Below are 19,917 nucleotides of genomic sequence, written 5' to 3'. Positions count from 1 at the left end.
AGTCTTCGTTCTTCGTTAAACATAGTCCTCCGTCATCAAGATATTTCGTAGTCGTACATGTAATTACAGGTAACAAAGTTAATACGAATGATAAATGGGATACGATAAATACGATCGAAAATTTTATGGCACAAAGAGAAAGAACACTGGCACGTGTACGATCGAGAAGAAAGTAAGATCGTTTTTAGTTAAAAGTTGAATATAGCCCAATATCGTCGTTTGCGAATGAACTAATTCATCTGAAAAATTAATACATAGATGAACGGCCGAATTTGAAGTTTCTCAATCGCGTTCGAATTCGATCAACGATTGTTGCGCACGCGAACACAAGCGACATCTTGCGGAGATGATCATCGATCACAGTGGCGACCTCACCGTACAACTTGAGCGGAGTGTTTGTTGAAACTCTGTGTGGTTCTTCGGGTTCTCTTGTAAATACGTGGGGGTGTGCCAGGATTTTCTTTCTAAATAAGTTAAAACGAATTACTTCGGAAACGATATGGAACGTAACGAGGAAGATTGGTCCGTGGAATGTTCGGACGACGAGAAATACGAGATAGATGGGAAAGTAAGTAACGTAAACAAACGGTTTATCGTGTCTGTTCTTCCTCTCTTTCGCTCTCGTTCTTCCCTCTCTTCTTCTCTAATCTTCATCCTTCGTGCAATATAGAACGAATGGACCTTGAAATCCGACGATATATTAACACTGATCGAGGCTCTCGAAGCTAACAATAGGGTTCTGGAGCTCGAATGGAAGTGTCCTGGTAGAAGGGGTCCATCTCCTGTCCTTTCGAACAATCGAAAGCAAGACAACGGCTCGCAAGAATACAAGTAAGCGCCATTCTATTTAAATGTACAACTAGGAACGTTCGAATTTTATGCCGACAATTTTGTATCATTTACAATGGTTCAGTGCTTCGTATTTTTTAACGTTAATCCTTTCTCATAGGATCGAAGAGAAGTCTGATTTCGATTTCATGGACGAAATGTCGTCGCCTAGATTACCGGTTCGCAGAATAGGCGAAAGCACTCCAAAGGGAAGCGCGAAAAAGAAAACTGCAAGCTTTAACGGAGTGCTGTCCACCATGCTACGACATCGTAGACTAGAACAGCAAGAAATTAATTCGAGTCCGAAAAAGACAGAATCGGCCGTATCGAAAACGCAGCCAACCTAACCGTAATCAGTTTTCTCGGTCGTGTTACAGCGAAAAATGTGTCGTACCTGTTGTGTAACGAGTACAAGACGAAACGATTAGGCGAATTTTTGTCGCGTACAAGTCTTGCGGGAAGAGAAAACGCGACAGCGAACAAAGAGGCGAGTTTGTCTAATAAGCAAAAAGTTGCCATTTAATTGCATTTCATTTCATTTGATTTTATTTCATTTCATTTAATCTAGTCTAATTTAATTGCACTTTGAATTTGCCTCGGACGCATGAGCGTGAGAGGCCCACGCTGGAAAATCACTGATACCGAAAATATAAGTGCCCCAAACAATGAAGAAAATACCCTGAACTATGAGCCCGTAAATAGCCGGGCCACAACCTCCTATCATTAGCCACTTGGTTGGAATTTTACCCACGATCGTGACGATCGCGTTCGGTGGTGTACCAACCGGTAATCGGAACGAATAGGAGCACATTATGGCTGCGGGTACCATCAAATAAAGCGGATGAATCTCCATTGCTACGCACTGCAAAGAGAGAAAACAACCAACGGAATATTGAAGTAATCGTCTCGAAGCAGTTACGACTTACCATTTGAGAGATCACCGGTAAAGTAATGTTCGCGATGCCGACGTTGCTCGTGAACTCTGTAATAGTGCCGACGAACAAGGAAACAAGGAACAAGATCATCGCAGGTGGTAAATACTTGAGCGGTACCAAGGCTTCCCCGATTCTTTTAGCCAAGCAAGAGGCTATACTGCCTTTGGATATAGCGAATCCACCGCCTAACAGAAACATTAAGCTCCAAGGCATTTTTTTCTCGATCACATCCCACGTGATCAAACCTTCCGAAGAAACGCGTGGTCTTTTCTCGGCTGTGGATCAGAACGAATTCGTTAAAAGTAGAAGGTGGAAGATCAACTCTCGGATACTTACGATCTTTGCTGAAACTGTAAATGAAACTGGGATCTTTCGGAATAAAAAACATCAGAATCGAGATGAATATGACAGGCGTCGAATCTCGTACATCTCTGTCGAAGATATTCATTTTGGTTAAATGGAGCTCGAATGCGAAGAGAAGAGATTACGTGAAAAATTGCTCAACATTTCCGTTATCACTTCGGACCATCCACGTACGAAGCCAGGTTTCCGAAATATCCAGAGAAATATGCATGTCGCAAAAAGCGTTGCAACTGCTTTTTCGTGAAACGTAAAGATACCCAGTTCGGCGTATCTTTGCTGTACGACCTAAACAAGATACATAAGCGGTGAACGTCGTATTCGAAGAACTTTATGCTACGGAATGAAAGAAGGAAGAAGTTACCCGATTCGTCACCGCTTCACCTTCCTCACCGATGTTCGCCATTTGCGCGTCCTTGCTACCCGGTCTCAAATAGCCCATGAACACTATGCGAAGATACAGCCACGTCAACGCGGTGTTCACTATCATCTGTGGAAGTGCCGCGACCATCCACTGCGTGAAGTTGATGCCACCGGATTCGGGAAACGTGCTCTCGTAGATCCCTTTGAACGTAAGATTGGTGCCTGTACCGACCAGCGCCCCTGTACCACCGAACGTCGAACAGTACGCTGCTGCCAGCAAATACGCCTTCGTCACTTTTGTCGGCTGCAGTTGCCTACGGCGAGCAACGAGTATCCATTTGTATTTGCATCTTTGAAGTTCTGTGTTCACGCCTCGCAGATAATATGGCCCGACACGGTACTACAAGAATAGAGACTGAATGCTTTTCACTATGTGGTACAGAGTTGACGACTGCCTAGATAGAACATCAAAGGGATCTTCACGGTAAAAACTGTGTAGCGATAATGTCTTGCGAGCAACTATTTTAAGTAATTTCAAAGAAGGACTATTCTTATAAAGATGTTGGAATATTAATTTATAGATGTAACAAGATGTCATAATAAAGGGTGATTACATGGAAAAGCAATGTCTCATTTTCTCTTATAAAATCCTATTAGGATAGATTGTTATAGAACTACCCTGTTATACTAACGGTTCCAAATCCGGATTTTCTGGATCTATTGGCATCTTATCGAAAACTCGGCCCAGTCCTGCCTAAGGGAAAGAAATCGTTTAATAGACTATAAGGGCGCGCACTTAAATAAAATTACCTGTTCTAGTTCGTTTAGAATCGCGAATATGATCGGTACCATCATGGCGGTAGCCGCGGTATTCGAAACCCACATAGATATAAAAGAGGTTACCGCGCAGAGACCGGCAAGTAATTTGCCGTGAGTACAGCCAACAGTTTTCATCACTCCTAGAGCGATTCTCAAATGCAGGTTGCTATGTTCGATGGACACAGCGAGGACCAAACCTCCTATGAAAACCATTATGGTATCATTCATGTAACAGCTGCAGGTATCTGCTGTGCTGAGGACGCCGAACAGCGGGAACAACACCAAGGGTATAAGCGAGGTTATCGCCATAGGAAAACATTCGCTGATCCAATACCCAGCCATCAGCAAAATTGTGTACGCGCACCTCGTTTCCTGTAGATCGAAATAAAAATGTATGGCAATTCATCTTCCGGTTCGCGAGCTATCTAATTATTTCACTACCGGAACATTGTAGACCAAAAAGGCGGGCAGCAAAATTATCGCCCATGTTACGGCAAATATTATTTTATAGTATGTCTTGAGGAATCTCAGCGTCAATATCAATTTACTTTCTTTTTCTTCTTCTTCCGCTTGCCTCCTCATATTTCTTCACTTACGTATACATATTAATGCAGTACGGAAAAGTTATAGGATTATTCAACGGACAAGAAATAATGTCTTTTCTACATCGATCAAAAGAACGATAAACAGACGAATCGTTTGTCCGCGTATCCATGCAGTCGATTTTTTGAATATTTAGCCATGTTCAGATTCTTCTCCTTTCGATCGATAATGCATTGTTACACTAGTGATCCAACTTATCACGGAATCGAACCGAAAACGGTACAAGTGGCGCCGTCTAGCGGCCGCGCATAGGAACTAACGAAGCCGCTGTTTCAAAAGTGTGTAGTTCACCCCGTTCGCCGGAGAGATGGCGCCACATGTTCAATTTTTTTTAAAATTCAATTAATATCAATTTTATCGATTAATACGCTATATATTCATTATATATATTTATTAATATTAATTTTATATTATTTGGAATATATTCCGTGGGTTCAAAGGTGCAGAATATGTGTTCAGAACAGTTTTCACACTACACCATATCTTGTCGATGATATAGGGAATGATTTCTTTAAGCATTGAATCGTTTTGGACCCGCCAAGGGTTTAAGTACCGTTCGTCGACAAACGAGAACGTAACCGATAACGCGAGAAAGATCTGATTATTTATTTTATCGTAAACGTTTAAGTATCTTCATGACATTTTACTGCGGTTCCGCGCTCTTTCTTTCCAATTTATTTGCCCCTATTACGTCGCGTTCCCGCTCGACTCGCGTGCATCGCGGGTCGTCATAACTCAGGCGCACGTTACCGTCCGCAATTTATTCCGCTTCATTGCACCACGTTGCAGTGCCATACTTCAATTTGTGCGATATGGACTGACATAAGGAAATTAAGCGTATATTCGAAATTGAGAGGAGCAGAAGAGTGTAGAGTGTATTGACAAAACGATCCGCGTTTGCGTTCGATGCAGAGGGAGCCTGTGACAAATTACGCTTGGACCTTCCTCTCGATAATGATAGAAAGGGGGCGCCCTTGAAGCCTCTCGCATCCCTTCAGATTTGTCGCGTTCGATGCGCCGCGTCGCGTCGCGCCACGCCGCGTCGCGTCACGCCGCGCTGTATTAGTCGCGCCAACGATGAGGAACTCGATCTGACCAGCACGTTTCGATCCTCCGGTTCCGATGCGTTAAAGACCAGTCATTCGCTCAATTTCCGAATAAAAATCCGGAGAACTCGTGTGGCAACCAACGAGGATAAGCAGGGGTAAGTAAACGCGGTAAATCGCAGGATTTCAACGCGTTGCTTTGAACGCGTACCGAGTTGCCATCATCGTCCTCGTTATCGCCCTTTTATATGTCCGTTGCTTTTCATTAAACTTCTCTCGGTTATCGTTTACGCTATAATTCATCAACTCGTATTAGAAACGAAACGAAACTTTTTCTACAAAATCGTTTACGTATTTTTCGCGTCCAGCGCATTCTGATTTACGAAATATCTCTACCGTAAGGGTTTAGAGTTTGCAGCGGTTCGATCGATGATACGATAGCGTACGATTTCGGGGTCTCGGAAGAAAGAATCGACCGGCAACGAGAACGCGAGAAAATGGGACCACGGCTAGGCGGGTGATACGAGTTCGTTGAAACGAAGGCAGGGGGTGCGAGAAGAGAATAAAGAGGCGAGGGGCGTATGGGGGTCGGAGCGAAAAGAAAGAGACGAATCGAGTAGGCAACGGCGGAGCAGAGAAAAGGGGAGCGCGAGTGCACGTATAGTCGGGGAGTAACGCGTATATACGTCGCGGCAGAGGACGGCGACTGCCACGATATCGATCCTATGCGATACCGCGTTGTTCTCAGTAGCGCGTCCGCAGGCGTAGCGACGCCGAACGTGGTCGCGGTGTCTCGTTTGCCGGTGTCAGGGCGACGATCCTGTCAACTTTGCATGGCCGTTAGTCGGACACGGTATCGATCAACGTCCGCCTTTCGACTTCCTCCCCGAACTCGGAAATTCGCGAGATAAGAAGCGTTTCGAAGGTTCCACAGGAGTCGGTGTGGCCGAGCGTGTCGTTAGAGGAATCAGACGAATCGACGTCTGACTCATCCGATTCGAGTGGCGTTATCGACGGGCACGGAGACGAGCGCATGTGTATCGTAGGATCTTCGGTGACAATGTGGGGAAGAGCAAGTATGGCAGCCGTGATGGTTCTGGCGTTGGCGTGTGTCTGCACGTTGGAGGCGGTTCGAGGCGAAGGTATCTGAAACTACCTCTCCCTCCAGAGCGACCGAATAACGATTTGACTCGATAGGTGGTATCGAAATCGGCTCGAGCGACTCGGACGCCGAGAACATTTTGGAACGCGCGACTGCCTGGCTGTGGAGTCAGCGCGACAAAGATGCCGGTTGGGGAAACGACACGAATCAAGTTCTGCTGGTCCTTCGGTTAAGCAATCTATCGCGAGAGGACAACGTCGCTCCTGCAGCCCCTCTCGAGCTGCAGCTCAGCAGCAAACAAATGGAGCTCGAAATAGTGTTGTTATTTTGGAGGTAACGATTCTATCTCGAACCTGCTCGATCGACGTGATCGAGAGTGCATGTGTTTTCAGGCATCGAGAGGTTGGTTTCTGTCCTGTGCGATTGGCACGCTACACTCTCGCCTTGAACGCCATGTGCACGGATCCGAGACAGTTTCACGGTCACGATTTGATCGGAACGCTTCAGCATCACGAACCGCCTACGGATTACGAGTTTGCTCTCACGACGCTGGCTGCGTGTAACGCGGAAGCTCACGTTCGGAAAAGACAGATCCGTCGACTGCTGGACATTGCGAACGCCGCTCAAGATCACAATGTCGGTAAGCAAGAGCGCGCCTCTTCGCGCCATTATGGAGAACTCGGACGGTCAATATATATCGTCGAGGTTTCAAGGTTCTCGATAGTTATTGACAGTATGGGAGAACTTATTAGCTTTATAAATTTCATCTTGTTTTCAGACACAGTCGCGATGGTAATCTTAGCTTTAAAGTGTATCGTTCAGGATCACAAGCATCGAAATCTGCATCATTTCGTGCGCAAACCGTCGATCGGTTTGGCGCAGCAGCAACGACTCGACGGTAGTTTCGGGGATGTTCGCACAACCGCTTTGGTAATGCAAGCGCTCGAGGAAGCGGAAAACGAGCCTGCTGATAACTGGAACAGATCCGCCGCGTTGTCGTGGTTGATGAGCCAACAGCGACCCGACGGTTCTTTCGACGGGGATGTTCGCACGACCGCCGAGGCTTTGCTCGGCGTGGCTCCACGAGGTTTGGCGAGTATCAGAACCCTCGACTGTGGTCAAGGACTCGCCGATACTTCGCCGCCTCGATTCTCCACCAACGGTCAGTCCTTCAATTCCCTTAAAATAAAGAACGCGTATCGCACGATTTAATAAAATTTTGTATCCCTTTCAGAACCGAAGGTTTCGAGCCGCAACGAGAGCGCACCGACGCTGATAATTCCCGGGAATAACGTGAGTAACGGAGTGGCCGGAAACGGGACTAATCGTAACAGGAATAACGGAAACTATGCAACCAACGCGAACAACGTGAACAACGCGAACAACGCGAAGAACACGATCAGCTCGAACAGCACCGAAATCCCGACCGCGACGACGACAGCTCCCGTCACCGTGAACGTCTCTTACACTTTATGGGTCGGCAGCAACGTGAACGAGACTTATAGTCTGACGATAACAGCGCCTAAGAACGAAACGTTTTACGAAGTGATGTTGACGGCTGCGGAAATGTCTCCGCACTTTCAATTCGTCGCGTCCGAATGGCCGAACGGACACTACGTTCACACCATAGCCGGGTACAAGGAGGAGCGAATGTCGCATCATTATTGGCTGTTGTATCGACTTACAGCTCCGCCGGATCCTTCTTCGCCGCCCGGTAATCAGTTGGTTGCCCCCGGAGGTACGTTTTCCTTTTATTTCGAAAGAATTACAGAGCAACTTGACAGTAATCGCTGATTTCTAGGCGTCGACGAACTGCAGATCAGCGAGGGAGAGCATTACCTGTATTGGTATAAGAAGCTGTGAGAAGGGACGATACGTTTATTCGAAATAACTGAGAAAAGTGGATCGAGGAGGTAAGAAGGGTAAAGAGGAATCGAGAGAAGCAGGAGGCAATGAGTAAAAAAAGAAAAAAAGAATAAAAAAGAAAAAAAAAGATAAATAATATTTAGTTGCTCGAAAACGAAAGCTCACTTTGTTCACTGCCATCGCTAAACGCGTACGGTAACGTACGAGGCATTTTCCTGGGACGTTTTCATATGGATCGCTCGTATGTCAGCTTCTTAGGGAGGTGAGAAACAGATAGAGCTGGCAGTGATGCGCGTTTAAAAAGCTCTGCTCCGATGACCTATCATTCAGATTCAACGAGTCGAAACGCGACAAATTCTGAAACGACACCGGTCTTCGACCGATGCACGGTAACTACAACTAACGAACGAACGAACACCATGCGTACATCGTTACGTAAGCTGAACAGCATAATATTTTCTATGAAACTGCAATGCACAACCACGTTGTACCTACTTGTATGATATGCCGATACCGTACGCGAATATCAACGTATTAATTGACATTTAATAAATCCCGTATCCTATATCTATATAATTAGCGACCTACCCTGTTTCTTGATAACCGACCGCGAGCGCTACACCATCGTCGAATGCTTGCGCTGCGAGAAAAAGTGTAGAGGTACCAGCATCTTTGTTCGCAAGATAATACGTTTCGATCAACGATTTTTCGATCATTTGCCTAATCATTGTAATCTACGTTGTTTCCCTTTTGTTCCTTGAAATTGATAAATAAACTGTAAAATAACGAACAATCGTGTGAACCTTTCAATTTCTTCTTGAACTCGTTGCGAACTTGAAGTCGTTGGACGTAGAACTCGATACTCGTAGGATGGAATTAGTAACGAAAAGTAATCCGTCTAGATGTTATCGGCTTAAAGCCATCGCTAGCCTAATCGCGTTCGATAGACGCGTGCCGGCGCTTTCGTGCCTACGTCGCGACGCACGTGCCATGCACGCGCCACTTTCTATTACGGTCTTCACGCATCCGATAATCGCGATCGTTTCGATCTCCTCGGTGTTGGTCGGTAAACGCGTTCGCGCCTTTTGCGACCGAAATCTTCAGCCAAGTCCAACGAATCGAGAAAAAGATGGCATTTCACGAAAGTTAAGAACATCGACGATCATCGCGTAAACCAGTAGCAATGCCTCGGCGAAGAATTATCGCTAACGAGTCGTGAAGCAGACACGTTGCATATATCATGGTGCCGTGGAATTAGTGGCGGCGTGGCATATCGATCAATTGCAACCTCAACCCCATCCCCGAGCCCCACCCCACCTCAACACCGATTCCAATCCCACTTCCACTCCCTACTTCAATTCCAACCCCGACTCCAACTTCAACTCCAACTCCAACTGGAACCTAGTCGTTCGTGGATCGGAACTCTGAACTTTCCAACCTTTGGCCGGCCGTTTTCCCTTTCCATCCTCGATTCGTCTAACCCCACGGAGCGTTAGAACCGCGAACGAGTTCGTCCTCGGCAACTCGGAACTCGTAAATCCATCTGTCGTAAGAACAGCGACCATTTACATCCATCGATGTAGCACGCGCATATTTTCCATCGTTTCTTTCGATACCGATCGTAAAATCGATCGCAACAGGTGAAAAGTTTTCGTAGGCTGGATGGAATCGAGCAACGCCTAAGATACGTATCGAACGAGGACGATCTCGATGCCTTCGCCTCGTTTCTTTTTGCATATTCATAGGTAGGATGCAACGTAGGTATAATGTCGTAGAACACGTGTTGGCGTACGTCTTCTCCTCTTTCCCTTACTCTTTCTCTTTTTCATATTTTTCGCCTGTCTCTGGGCCGGTCTTGTTTGCCCGGTTCGCTATGCCGTCGGTATATCGCGGCAATTATGCGGATACGGCAAGCGAGGATTCGCCGGAATATGCGGACGATCGATGCATACGTTCGGGGAAAAACGGAAAAAGAGAAAAACGGAAAAAACCAGGTACATCGACGAGGAGGTCGAGAAAGAAAAACCGAGCAAAAAATGAGGGGAGGGAAGAAAATGGCAGAACAGACACCTACATTGGCGAGAAATTTGCCGGGAAATTGCTGACGGTACGTTCGCGGCCGTAAAAACTTGTAATTGGTTCGCGGTAAGCCGACGCGACGCGACGTTTAAATTTTGGCCTGCTATAGGCGCTGATATTACTCGTTCAAAGTCGACGCGCTATCGGAACGTTTGTTCCACCGATTAAAATCGACCGAAAAGCGTTCCGTATATTTCGACGCCACGCAAACGAGTTGTCTCTTGAAACTTATTCTCACTTTTTGAAACGACCGATACTTCTTTGTCAAAAATTTTCAGAATTTTTCGGTTCTCAAATATTGTAATGACCAAGTCCCAAAATTTCCAAACTCCCGCAGCCCTAAATTCCCGTGTCCTCGATATCCAAACCTGTGAATCCGTTGTTTCCAATCGAGCCGATCTTGACACCGAACCGTCCCCTTTAAGGCACTCTCCCCTTTAAACCGCGCGCGCTTACGAAACGTGCTACAGCTCTGTAACGGGTGACCATCGTAAAAACTAATGGTGGTCCTTTAATCGGCATGCAGGAATCGAGGTCGACGATCGTATTCCTTGCGTCGGTCCGCGGAAGAGTAATTAATTATTGGCCACGACGGATGCGAGCTCCGAACATGCTAAATGTTATCCGCGATCGATCGTTCCGACGTAGCAACGATTTCGTAACGATTCATTTCCCCGTCACCCTCTTCCTGTCTGTGCCCGTGCCCGCCTAACCGTTTAATCGTTTACGCGATTGTTTCTCTCCGTCGCGTTAATCATCGTTCTCTCCGTCTCTTCGTTCCGCGTCTTTTCTTTCCGACGTTCGTTCGTCGGACGTCTGGTTCACGACCTCGTTCTATTCTTGGTCGAATTACGATGCTGTGTTGGGGTCAGCGAGGAAAATCGACGCTCACCTTCGCGAATAAGAGTTTAAATATCGAAAAACGCGAAGATAATTTGTCGATCAACGAATCGCGTATTCTTCTTTTACGAGGAGCAACGTTGAATTATGCTTCGATATTCGAAATGGAAATTAAGGAAAAATCGGAGATGAAGCGCAGTAAAGAAAAACGGAGAGCGAGCTCGAAGAAAGAGATTAAAGCAGGAAGAAGAAAGAGCGCAAGTGGAGCAAGTAAAGCAGGTAGATGATTTGGAGTAGGCTCTATATTTATCGCGACAATAAGACGGCTCGAGGCCGAGTGTCGCGGAGGCAGAGGTCGAAGGGGAAACGGCGCTAGCGCGGGAAACGCGGGGGCGCAGACCGGCGTCGTTGGGACAATCGGTGGCCGTCGTTACCGTTAACGACGCATCGTCCAATACCGTTCTTACTTCTTCCATTTCCTTTCCTCTTTTCTCCGTCCTTCTCCCCCGCGCCTCCTTTTCTCTCTCGTTTTACACTCTATTTTCTTTTCTTACTTTCGCAGCGCACGTTTCCGCTCGACTCGAGTCTCGCGACCGTTCGATCGTTCGATCAGCCAAACGAGCAGACGAGTTTCCCAGAAACTCGTATCGCTCGAGATTCCTGCGCTTCTGCACCGGATACGTCGGATAAACCCGCGGAGGAAGCGGTGTATACATGGTCCAGCTAGCACTTTTTACGGCTTATCGCTAAGCCTATTAACCCTTCGCGATTCATATTATTTCCGATACAAATCCTTTTCCTTTGTTCATTTTTACGCTCCAAATATCCGCGTATAATAATTCGCGAAAGTTTCGAAGCGAATACGTCGGGGCGTACGGTAATACACTGGACCAGAAAGGATTAAAGATCTTTGACGTTTGCTCGAGTAGTAGTTTCACGGTATTTCCGCCAAGATGAAACACCTAACGCGATCTCTCGTTACTGGAAGAAGCCCGTATTTAGTTCACAGGCTTTGCTCGAAGCGGCTTTCGTCGAATCGGGCGACGGTGATCGAGCGTTCGGTCGATCGTTAACGGTGAAAAATCGATGAAAACGCAAAGAGAAATTAATAGGGCGTCGGAGGAAGAAATTACTTGGATATCGAGTTACGCGTTTCCAAGACGACAGAGACGGTTCGCGAGGCTGGAATCGAGAGCATCGGTGCGTTGGAACGTAGTTATTCGTCCGTGGCGTTTCGCGCCTTTCCGTATGACGTGTACGCGTGGTGCATACCGCTGGGAATGGCACGCAACCGTACAGCAGGCCGCGTCACTATATTTTTCCCCTTCTGACCGTTTCTCTTTCCTTCGCTGATTCGCGATACGAGAGGTCCGCGGTTCGTGGTTCGCGGTTCGCGGTACGTGGCGTGGCACGATGTCGTTTATCGCGCGGGCTGAAATCGTTGCCCGCGATCGTTGGTGCGCGTCGCATCTATCCGCTATCGAATAGAATCGATATTAAATACTGGAGCGTCCACGGAAAGCGGTGAACGATAAACGATAGCGGCTTCGAGTTTCGAGATCCCTTAGCGAGAACGCAAGAACAACGAACGAGACCCGCGGTCGATCGTTAACGATCAACGGTTCGAAATCGTCATCGGTTTCGGACGCGACGACGCTGGAACGATTAAAGTGTCGCGGCACGAATAATCGAGTTTTGGAAACTCGTATACCGTGATCCGTTTAGCGGAGCGGTCAACTCCCATTTACCTTCCGTTAGTCTGTTCCGTCCTGTTTTGTTCTGGCTAGTAGAAGCTCGACGACTCATCGATTCGCTATACGTAAGTTCTTCCTTCCGAAGTAGTTAGAAACGTTTCGCGTAGGCTTAGTCAAATTTTACGCGAGCTATTTTCGATCTAGACGAAAGATCAACTAGCTAGCGCGTTAGAAAATTAAGAAGAATAAGCGGTAGTTGGCATAGAAGTTTCGATGTTAAGGGTAGTAAAAGGTAAATACGAAATAGATCGGTCCGACGAGAGAAATAAGAAGACAGGGCAGCGGCGAGATGACACGCGGAGAATCGAGCAATTCGAGTTGGCGTAGTAGTCCAGATAGCCGCGCGGCAGGATGAAATAGGTCCGCTCGCACGTCCGTCCTCGCTATATTACGAACGAAACAGTCAGGTAGGCGAGATACGCGTACGTGCCTAGAGGCTACTCCTCTCCGAAACTCGGCTCTGTAACTTCTTCGGTGGCATCGTTACAAGGGCGTCGCGTTTACGGCGTCGACGTTTCCCGCTAGCCGAGCTTACCACGACACGAACGGCTCGCCGTCGCTATCCACACGGACAAGAGTGGCGCACGAGGCCACGATCGGTGTACCACGGACTCGGCTGAGAAGAACAGGATACGAAAGAGGCAAAGAGATGGAAGGAGGGTGTGGGTGGAAAGGAGGGATTCGCTGGGAGTAATGTCGGGTCGATGGCGTGGGATTCGGAGCTACCGACACGCGCGGCGTGGTGCGGCGTGGTGCGGCGTGGTGCGACGTGGCACGGCACGGCACGGCAAGGCACGGTCAACGCGATAGCGTGGCACGGTTGAACGCAGGGGTTGGGGTGACGGTAGCATGAGCCGATGCGGTGTCGAGTGGCGTGGCTCCGCTCTGCTCGGCTCCGAGTCGCTCGGCGTGGCTCGACGTGGCGCGATCCGGCGTGGCGCGAGCGGACGTGGCGCCGAGAGGAACGGCGTGGCGCGACAAGCGCACCGCTCGACACACCAGGGGTAAACGGGGTTCGGAGGTGGTAGGTAATCACCCGGCGGCTCGCGTTATAGCGTCGTTACGCCGCAGCGCCGCTATCGTTCTCGTCTCCCTCCTCCTGCCAACACCCGCTGCGTTTTCTCCCGATCCGTCCTAACGTTTTCTTCCCGTCTAACCCTCTTCTTTCTCGCTACCCTCCACAGCCACGCTCGCCCCTCTATCTTTCTCCGATTTAATGCTCGCCTAGCCGCTTTCTCCTTTCTCCTCCTATACCGCCTTCTCCGTCTTCCGATCGTTTCAACTTCTTCTCGCCTCGCTCTTCTCTCCTACACGCCTACATCTCCGCGTACGTCTACAGAAGTGGTCGAGCTGGCTTTTTTTCGCGCGATACTATTCCTACAAGGAATATGGTTATACCTTTTCTCGCTACCTTTCCAAGTCTCGCGTTCTCGAAAAAGATCACGTCTTAACGATTTCGCGCGAACGAACGTTACCGATGCGTGTCGCAGACGCTTTTCTCCTGCAGCCCTTCTTAATAACCGAACGAACGCTTAATCGACGAATTTATCGCCGGTATATCGCGACTATTTCTTCGGAGCTACCCTGTCGGGTGCCAAATATTGGCTGCTTTATTAAAAGTGTATCTAACGCCGTAATACCGAACAATATCGAATATTAGGCACTTAATATTTAGGCGGAGATAAACCGAGCTCGAAATCGTTCATCCGCACCGATCGTTTTCGATGCAACCCTTCGACGAACGCTGATCGAAAGTACGGGTGGGTCGCGTTACGCGTTTTACAAAAGTATCGTCCGAATTTTTGCCAATGTAGCTGGAATACGAATGTAGCGATAAGAAGGTCGTATTTCATTTAATCGTTATCGAAACTAGCCGTTCGAATCGCGATGATCGACGCGTCGATTCTATGGCGTAGAGCAGAAACGCGTTCGAGGAAAAGAAAAAAAGGGGAGGACGTTAAGGGTTTATAATGTCGGGCGTTAAACGAGAGGAGCGAACGAAATAGAAGCGGCGAAACGATCGGAGCGATGCACGAAGAGCGGACACGGTTGATAATCTAAAGAGGAAGGATTCGAAGGCAGGGTTCGAGGCACGGAGAAAGATAGAGAGGTTTTACGCGCGATGGCGAACTATCCTTCCAGGTGTTTCTCGGTAGAAGATATCCTTGGAGTGTTCGTGTCCTCGTAGATAGTGGCAGTAGTGGTTTCGGTGGGGAGCGTGTGCGAGCGTGTTCGCGCGTGCAAGCTCGTACACAGCGAGGAAGGCTCGCGTTGGTAGAGAGGCATGTACCAGTACGTACGAAGTCGTAGTCACCCTCCTGCGTCCCCTTTCCCTGGATCGCAGCGCGGCAACCCTCGCTCGACCGACGTGTTCCCGCCCTCTTCGTGTTTCCGCGGACCGTTCCAACCACCCCGTTCCGTGCTGTGTCCCGCAGGGCATGTCCCTACGCACCATCGGCTTTCTATTGTCCGCTCCGCCGTTTATGCGGCTCGTTATTCTCGCGAGCGGACCGCGCTCGAAAAATTCCTTATCTCTGATTAATCTCGATAATCGAGGAGGAACGTTTTCGTAAGAAGGAGCACTCGGCGAACGCCGCGTTCGATTTTTTCCCGATATTTTCCAGCGAATCTGTCGCGACAATAATTTCACCGCTCGTGGAAAATTCTCATCCCCTTTGGTGGCACGCTCCGCGGCACGCCCGACCGTCTCTGTTATACTGCCGGCAGCGACCCAACTCCCCTGCCCCTCGGTTCTTCGTTCGCCCATCCCGATACCACCTCACCCTACTTTGGTCTCCTGCTACCGCTTTTACCACCGCCGCCTACCACCTCCTACCTTTCCGTTATCCCTAGTTCGTTCTCGCTTTTTCTCCCGCGCGGTCATTCTCTCCCTCTTCCTCCTCTCCTCTCTCCCTCTCGCCGATTCTATCCGCTTCCTCTCGCTCTCGCCGCCTATCTAGCCATCCATCCATCCATCTATCCGTCTCACCCTCGACCTCCATCAACCCACCTACGACTTTGGAAGAGCTACCTCGCACTTTCTCTCTTCCTCTCCCCCTTTTTCGCTCCTCTTTCTCGCTCTTCGTTTACTCCCTTTCCAATGTATCCCTTCGCCCCTCCGTCACAGCACTTCGCGAGCCGCTCGTTAACCTGCTAGCGCCCCTATAACCGCCGTAGCATTGCCGTCTACCGCCATCGACGCTACCGGTGCCGCTATATTTACATATCAATATTCCATGACCGCGTACCAGTCAAGTACACCGCTAAGCGGAGTGCACGCGCCTATCCGATCGTGACACGTGCACACGCGAGCCGTCGACGCGTTCTTACTTTTCTATATCGACCGATTTCGCGTTTCGACGTATCGCGTTTATCCTTCGTGAGCTTTCGTCCGAACTGCTCGCCCGATCTCACCGCTTTTACTCCTCGACGATCGAACGATCGTAGAAATCTTTTCCGTCTGGAGATTCGTTTAGCGCGTCGCTCTCGGATCGACGAGCATATACGTTTACGACGTATCGCTCGTATGCTAATTTTAAACGTTTCCTTAACCCACCTATTTATAGACGTCCGACTCTCGAGACCCTTTAAAACGTCTCGCTGGTCCATTTGTCGCTCGAAAGCACCACGAATAATTTAACGGCTTGCTTTGAAACCGGGCCGCGCACGCTTGCACTCCTCTATGTCGGCACAACGGTACGACCGCATATTTCCAACTTTCGACGTTTCCGTACCTCTCTATATTAAAAATTTCCTTTTGACCGAGCCCGTCACGCGTTCCCGTACTTCCGATATATTCGGCTCGATTTCTTTCCGTTGTCTCGTCGCTCGCTTACGTTTCTCTCGGACATTCGTTACTCGAGAACTCGAGAGGTTTTAACGTCGGATCGTGGAAAGGGTATACTTCGAAAGGAGCCGCCCATCGCGAATCGAAGAAGGCAGAAACGATAAGAAGACGACGGGTAGGGTCGTATTAGGAAGCGCGGTGAAAAGCGGCTCGAAGGTAATAGAGCGGTGCAACGAGCAGACACCTCGCAATTTGGCTAATGGCTTCCCACCGGTATCGTGGCAGCTCGGGAAACACGGATACGCAACGCGCGCTCCAGCTACTTTCCCCTCCTGACTCCCGCATCGTTATCCACCACAGCTTTGTTTCCCTATTTTCCTGCACGCGTATGCCCGCCTATACGTACACGTATTTATATTTCTGCTCTTCCGTCTTATTAAAATCGAGTTCTCTAAAATCCCCTTTTTTACAAATCCGAAGTACTCTTCAAAATTTCCAACGCGACTATTCGCGTCTTTCGACGAAAATTCGAGTACCGTCGATTAAGCGAAGACACGGTAAGATCTATCGCCGAGGAACACGCGTGGCTCGTCCATACCGATGTAATGGACCATCTGCGGCATCGAATACCTCGAATATTATTCGGAAACGTAGATTTGTCTCGAAATTAGACGTTTACGAACAGCGAAACGTTTAAAGCGTGTTGGGGTATAGGTGCGAAAGTCAGGGAGAAGAAAAGAATTTTGAAAGTTTTATTCGAGACGGAGTAAAAAAGCATTGTTCGGTTGAAGCGTCGTGAATGGAGGAAGGAGACGTCCGATCCTTCGGAGAATTGTATCGGTGGTAGTTGGTGCAAGGGGTGAAGTTAAAATTCGAAGGACTCGTAGAAGCGAGGGATCGTCGCGTCGACGAGAAACTGGAGTAAAGCAGGAGGGTGGATGACGAGATCGTGGACGCCGGATTGCGGATTCCCATGGGGCTGTCGGAAGAGAAGAACGGTTACTCATTCGTTCGTCCGCGTCTCTTTTCTCTTTCTCGTTTTCTATCCTCTTGCACGTACACTCGCGCACACACGCCCGGTGTCGCGAGCGAAGTGCGGAGAAACTGAAACGAAGGGATAGAGAGAAAAGTGAGAAATCGGGGGATGAGATAACGTACGTGGGTGGTTAGGTGGTACGGTAACGGAGAGAGGAAAAATATATATATATATTTATAGGGAGAGAGAAGGAGAGAGAAACAGCGTAGGAAGCAGAAGGTAGTCAGTTTGGGGGTGTGGCGAATGGCGATTACGGCTAGCCTAGCGTAGAAACAGCTATCTTCCATCTCGAGTCTAGACTCTAGAAGGTATAGCTAACGCGTTGGAACGTTTCAACCCTTTCTCGTTACTCGATATCCAGGCCAGCGCTATCGTGCGTTTCAAAAAGCGTTTTCTTTCCTTTAAATTACTTTTACTTACTTACGTTTTACTCGTTCATTCGCTGCGTATCGGTTTTTATTGTCTAAGCTCCAGTTAATTTATAAAGGTTATATCGAAAAGAAGGCGGAAGGGTTTCTACGAAAGCGCCGTAACGTCTAACAGCGGCACGACTCGACTGTTGGTGTAGGTTGAACGGTGACGCAGGGGGTTTGCTAGGTAAATTGGTCGGGGGCTGCTAGACCGATGGTGGCGGTAACGCGATAAACGGATTAACAGCCGCCTCTCACCGAGGTCGCAGTTTGGTACTTGGCCATCGCAACTCGGGGATCAACATCCTGCGAAGAAACGTCGTGTCGCAGCGATCGTACGAACACGAAGAAAAGTAACGAGATACTACGGGTGAGAAAAGTTCGATTCGATGGAATCGGATATAATCGCGAAATAGAAGAAATAATAGGTGTAAATAATGAGAGAGGTACGCGCGACGAATCGGACGTTGACGAGTTGTCTCGACATCGTCGCGTCGAGCGTCGAGGTACGTCGCGATCGCTCCTGTCGAGCTGAAACGACGTCGGTCGTCCCGCTAATGAGGACGTCCTTTCTTGCATACCGGATAACGTTTCGCCGTCGGGCGATGCCGAGCGACGCCGCGCGACGCCGCGCGACGCTGGGCGTCTCGAATTTCTCGTGTACGCCTCTTCTTCGTTTCGCTCGCCTCCTTCTCTTCTTCGGGGAACGATCAATGCCGAAGCCACCGGGCAAACCTGCTCTTTCCATCTTCCATCTTCTATCCTCGTTCCGCTCCGTCTCTTTCTCTATCCTACATCTTATCGCGAAAAGTACGTAACACGCCGAGTTTGGCATCGATCGATCGACTCGTACTCGATGGAGACGACGGAACTTGGAAGAACGGCGACGGAAACCTAAGCCGGTGAACGATTCTTTCATCGGGAAAGCCATCGCGAATCGATCCGAGCGACGCGCAATCTTTTAATCACGCGAGTTTCGCCGTGCATTCTTTGGATTAACTATACTCTCTACGATCGCGAAACAACGGATATTCTTCGGCGAAATGATTTTACTTGGAAAAATTTTGGAAATTACTTTTACCAAAAGTAACACCGCCTCGTACCAGTAGTTATTTCTCGACACGAAACTTGATAAACGATAAGAATTTATCGCGGGGGTGAAACGCGCTCGGTGCACTTGTACCCGGCACAAAGAACTTGCGTGTAAAATTTCAAACTCGCTCCGCTGGTTCGATTAAAAACGAATACGTTTTCCCTCGTGCGAAACTATCGATGCTCGAGCGAAAAGTTGCGAAACAAAGCGAATACGCGTTGCGAACTATCCGTTTGTCGAGAACTACGCTGTCCGCGTATCTCGCGTATCTTGGAATCGGAGGTAAGAATAACGAGGAGAATAAGGACCGCTTCGATCGCGAGGATTAACTTCGAAACACGAAGCGACGGAACGATTTAACTAGCTCCGTCGTTGATCGAGCGCGAGCAATTCGCCGTAAGTTCGTCGCGTGCACGGACACAGAGACGCGTACATATCGGTTGTATACGAGTAGGCGTACATACATATAGGCAGAGGAAACGGCAGCGGCACGTTGACGCGCGGTATCGCGTCGGCCGAGCGACAAGTCGACAGGCTGGCACGCAGCCAGCCCGGCAACCTGACACGCACGTTTTCGCGTACAAGCTCGTTCGCGCGTACGTGATACGTTTGCGTGGGTGGAGCGTTTTACGTAGCGCGTGCCGACGCGACGCGACGCCCGTCTCTTCTGCCCCTGCTGTCACGGCCTTACCGCCTCGCGCGCTTTCTCGCTCTTCACGGCCGGCGCCAACTCTCTGGAAACGCGTGCGATATTCCACGCTACGGGCTGACGCGCAAATACTTCGAGCTTTTAGTCTCGAATTTTCCGATTAACGCATCTCCCGAATTCGTGAATTTTGAAAATTCGGGTGGTCGAGTTTCGAAATCGCGAAAAGTCGAATTTCAGGTTGGAGAAAAATTTGCTGGCGACTTCTCGGGTTTCCCCTCGAACGCCTCCATCGTTGTCGCGTCTTTCGCTAACCACCCCGGTGTACGGCTCGCTATTCCGACGCTCGG

General features: G+C 48.8%; 3 protein-coding genes across 3 annotated transcripts; 2 read left to right on the top strand and 1 right to left on the bottom strand.

Moving 5' to 3' along the window:
* Positions 1-427: 427 nt before the first annotated feature.
* Pa1 (PTIP binding protein Pa1) lies at positions 428-3,108 on the top strand. Its single transcript, XM_076541243.1, has 3 exons — positions 428-568; positions 671-831; positions 950-3,108. Exons 1-3 carry the CDS (start codon positions 500-502, stop codon positions 1,173-1,175), a joined length of 456 nt encoding a protein of 151 aa, XP_076397358.1. The 5' UTR covers positions 428-499; the 3' UTR covers positions 1,176-3,108.
* On the bottom strand, positions 1,347-4,013 carry LOC100881527 (protein I'm not dead yet). The gene is made up of 8 exons (XM_076541244.1): positions 3,747-4,013; positions 3,297-3,677; positions 3,175-3,240; positions 2,488-2,790; positions 2,269-2,411; positions 2,100-2,194; positions 1,755-2,038; positions 1,347-1,690 (listed from the first exon to the last, which is right to left on the bottom strand). Exons 1-8 carry the CDS (start codon positions 3,885-3,887, stop codon positions 1,403-1,405), a joined length of 1,701 nt encoding a protein of 566 aa, XP_076397359.1. The 5' UTR covers positions 3,888-4,013; the 3' UTR covers positions 1,347-1,402.
* An 885-nt stretch (positions 4,014-4,898) lies between these two features.
* On the top strand, positions 4,899-8,715 carry LOC100880633 (uncharacterized protein CG3556). Its single transcript, XM_012280421.2, has 7 exons — positions 4,899-5,112; positions 5,880-6,096; positions 6,152-6,389; positions 6,449-6,696; positions 6,835-7,218; positions 7,291-7,794; positions 7,858-8,715. The coding sequence occupies exons 2-7, from the start codon at positions 5,988-5,990 to the stop codon at positions 7,917-7,919; spliced, it is 1,545 nt and encodes a 514-aa protein (XP_012135811.2). The 5' UTR covers positions 4,899-5,112; positions 5,880-5,987; the 3' UTR covers positions 7,920-8,715.
* The last annotated feature ends 11,202 nt before the right edge of the window (positions 8,716-19,917 follow it).

Source organism: Megachile rotundata, chromosome 16, assembly GCF_050947335.1.
Source record: "Megachile rotundata isolate GNS110a chromosome 16, iyMegRotu1, whole genome shotgun sequence".
Lineage (NCBI taxonomy): Eukaryota > Metazoa > Arthropoda > Insecta > Hymenoptera > Megachilidae > Megachile > Megachile rotundata.
Note: the sequence above shows the minus strand (reverse complement) of the source record. Positions and strands in the feature narration are given on the sequence as shown.

Excerpts from the sequence above, each read along its gene's own strand:
- Pa1 (XM_076541243.1), top strand. The coding sequence starts at position 500 with ATGGAACGTAACGAGGAAGATTGGTCCGTGGAATGTTCGGACGACGAG. Across the intron at positions 569-670 it reads AATACGAGATAGATGGGAAA|AACGAATGGACCTTGAAATC; the intron begins GTAAGTAACGTA and ends CGTGCAATATAG. Across the intron at positions 832-949 it reads AACGGCTCGCAAGAATACAA|GATCGAAGAGAAGTCTGATT; the intron begins GTAAGCGCCATT and ends CCTTTCTCATAG.
- LOC100880633 (XM_012280421.2), top strand. The coding sequence starts at position 5,988 with ATGTGTATCGTAGGATCTTCGGTGACAATGTGGGGAAGAGCAAGTATG. Across the intron at positions 6,097-6,151 it reads GGAGGCGGTTCGAGGCGAAG|GTGGTATCGAAATCGGCTCG; the intron begins GTATCTGAAACT and ends TTGACTCGATAG. Across the intron at positions 7,219-7,290 it reads GCCTCGATTCTCCACCAACG|AACCGAAGGTTTCGAGCCGC; the intron begins GTCAGTCCTTCA and ends TATCCCTTTCAG.
- LOC100881527 (XM_076541244.1), bottom strand. The coding sequence starts at position 3,887 with ATGAGGAGGCAAGCGGAAGAAGAAGAAAAAGAAAGTAAATTGATATTG. Across the intron at positions 3,241-3,296 it reads TTCTAAACGAACTAGAACAG|GCAGGACTGGGCCGAGTTTT; the intron begins GTAATTTTATTT and ends TCTTTCCCTTAG. Across the intron at positions 2,039-2,099 it reads TTACAGTTTCAGCAAAGATC|CCGAGAAAAGACCACGCGTT; the intron begins GTAAGTATCCGA and ends TCTGATCCACAG.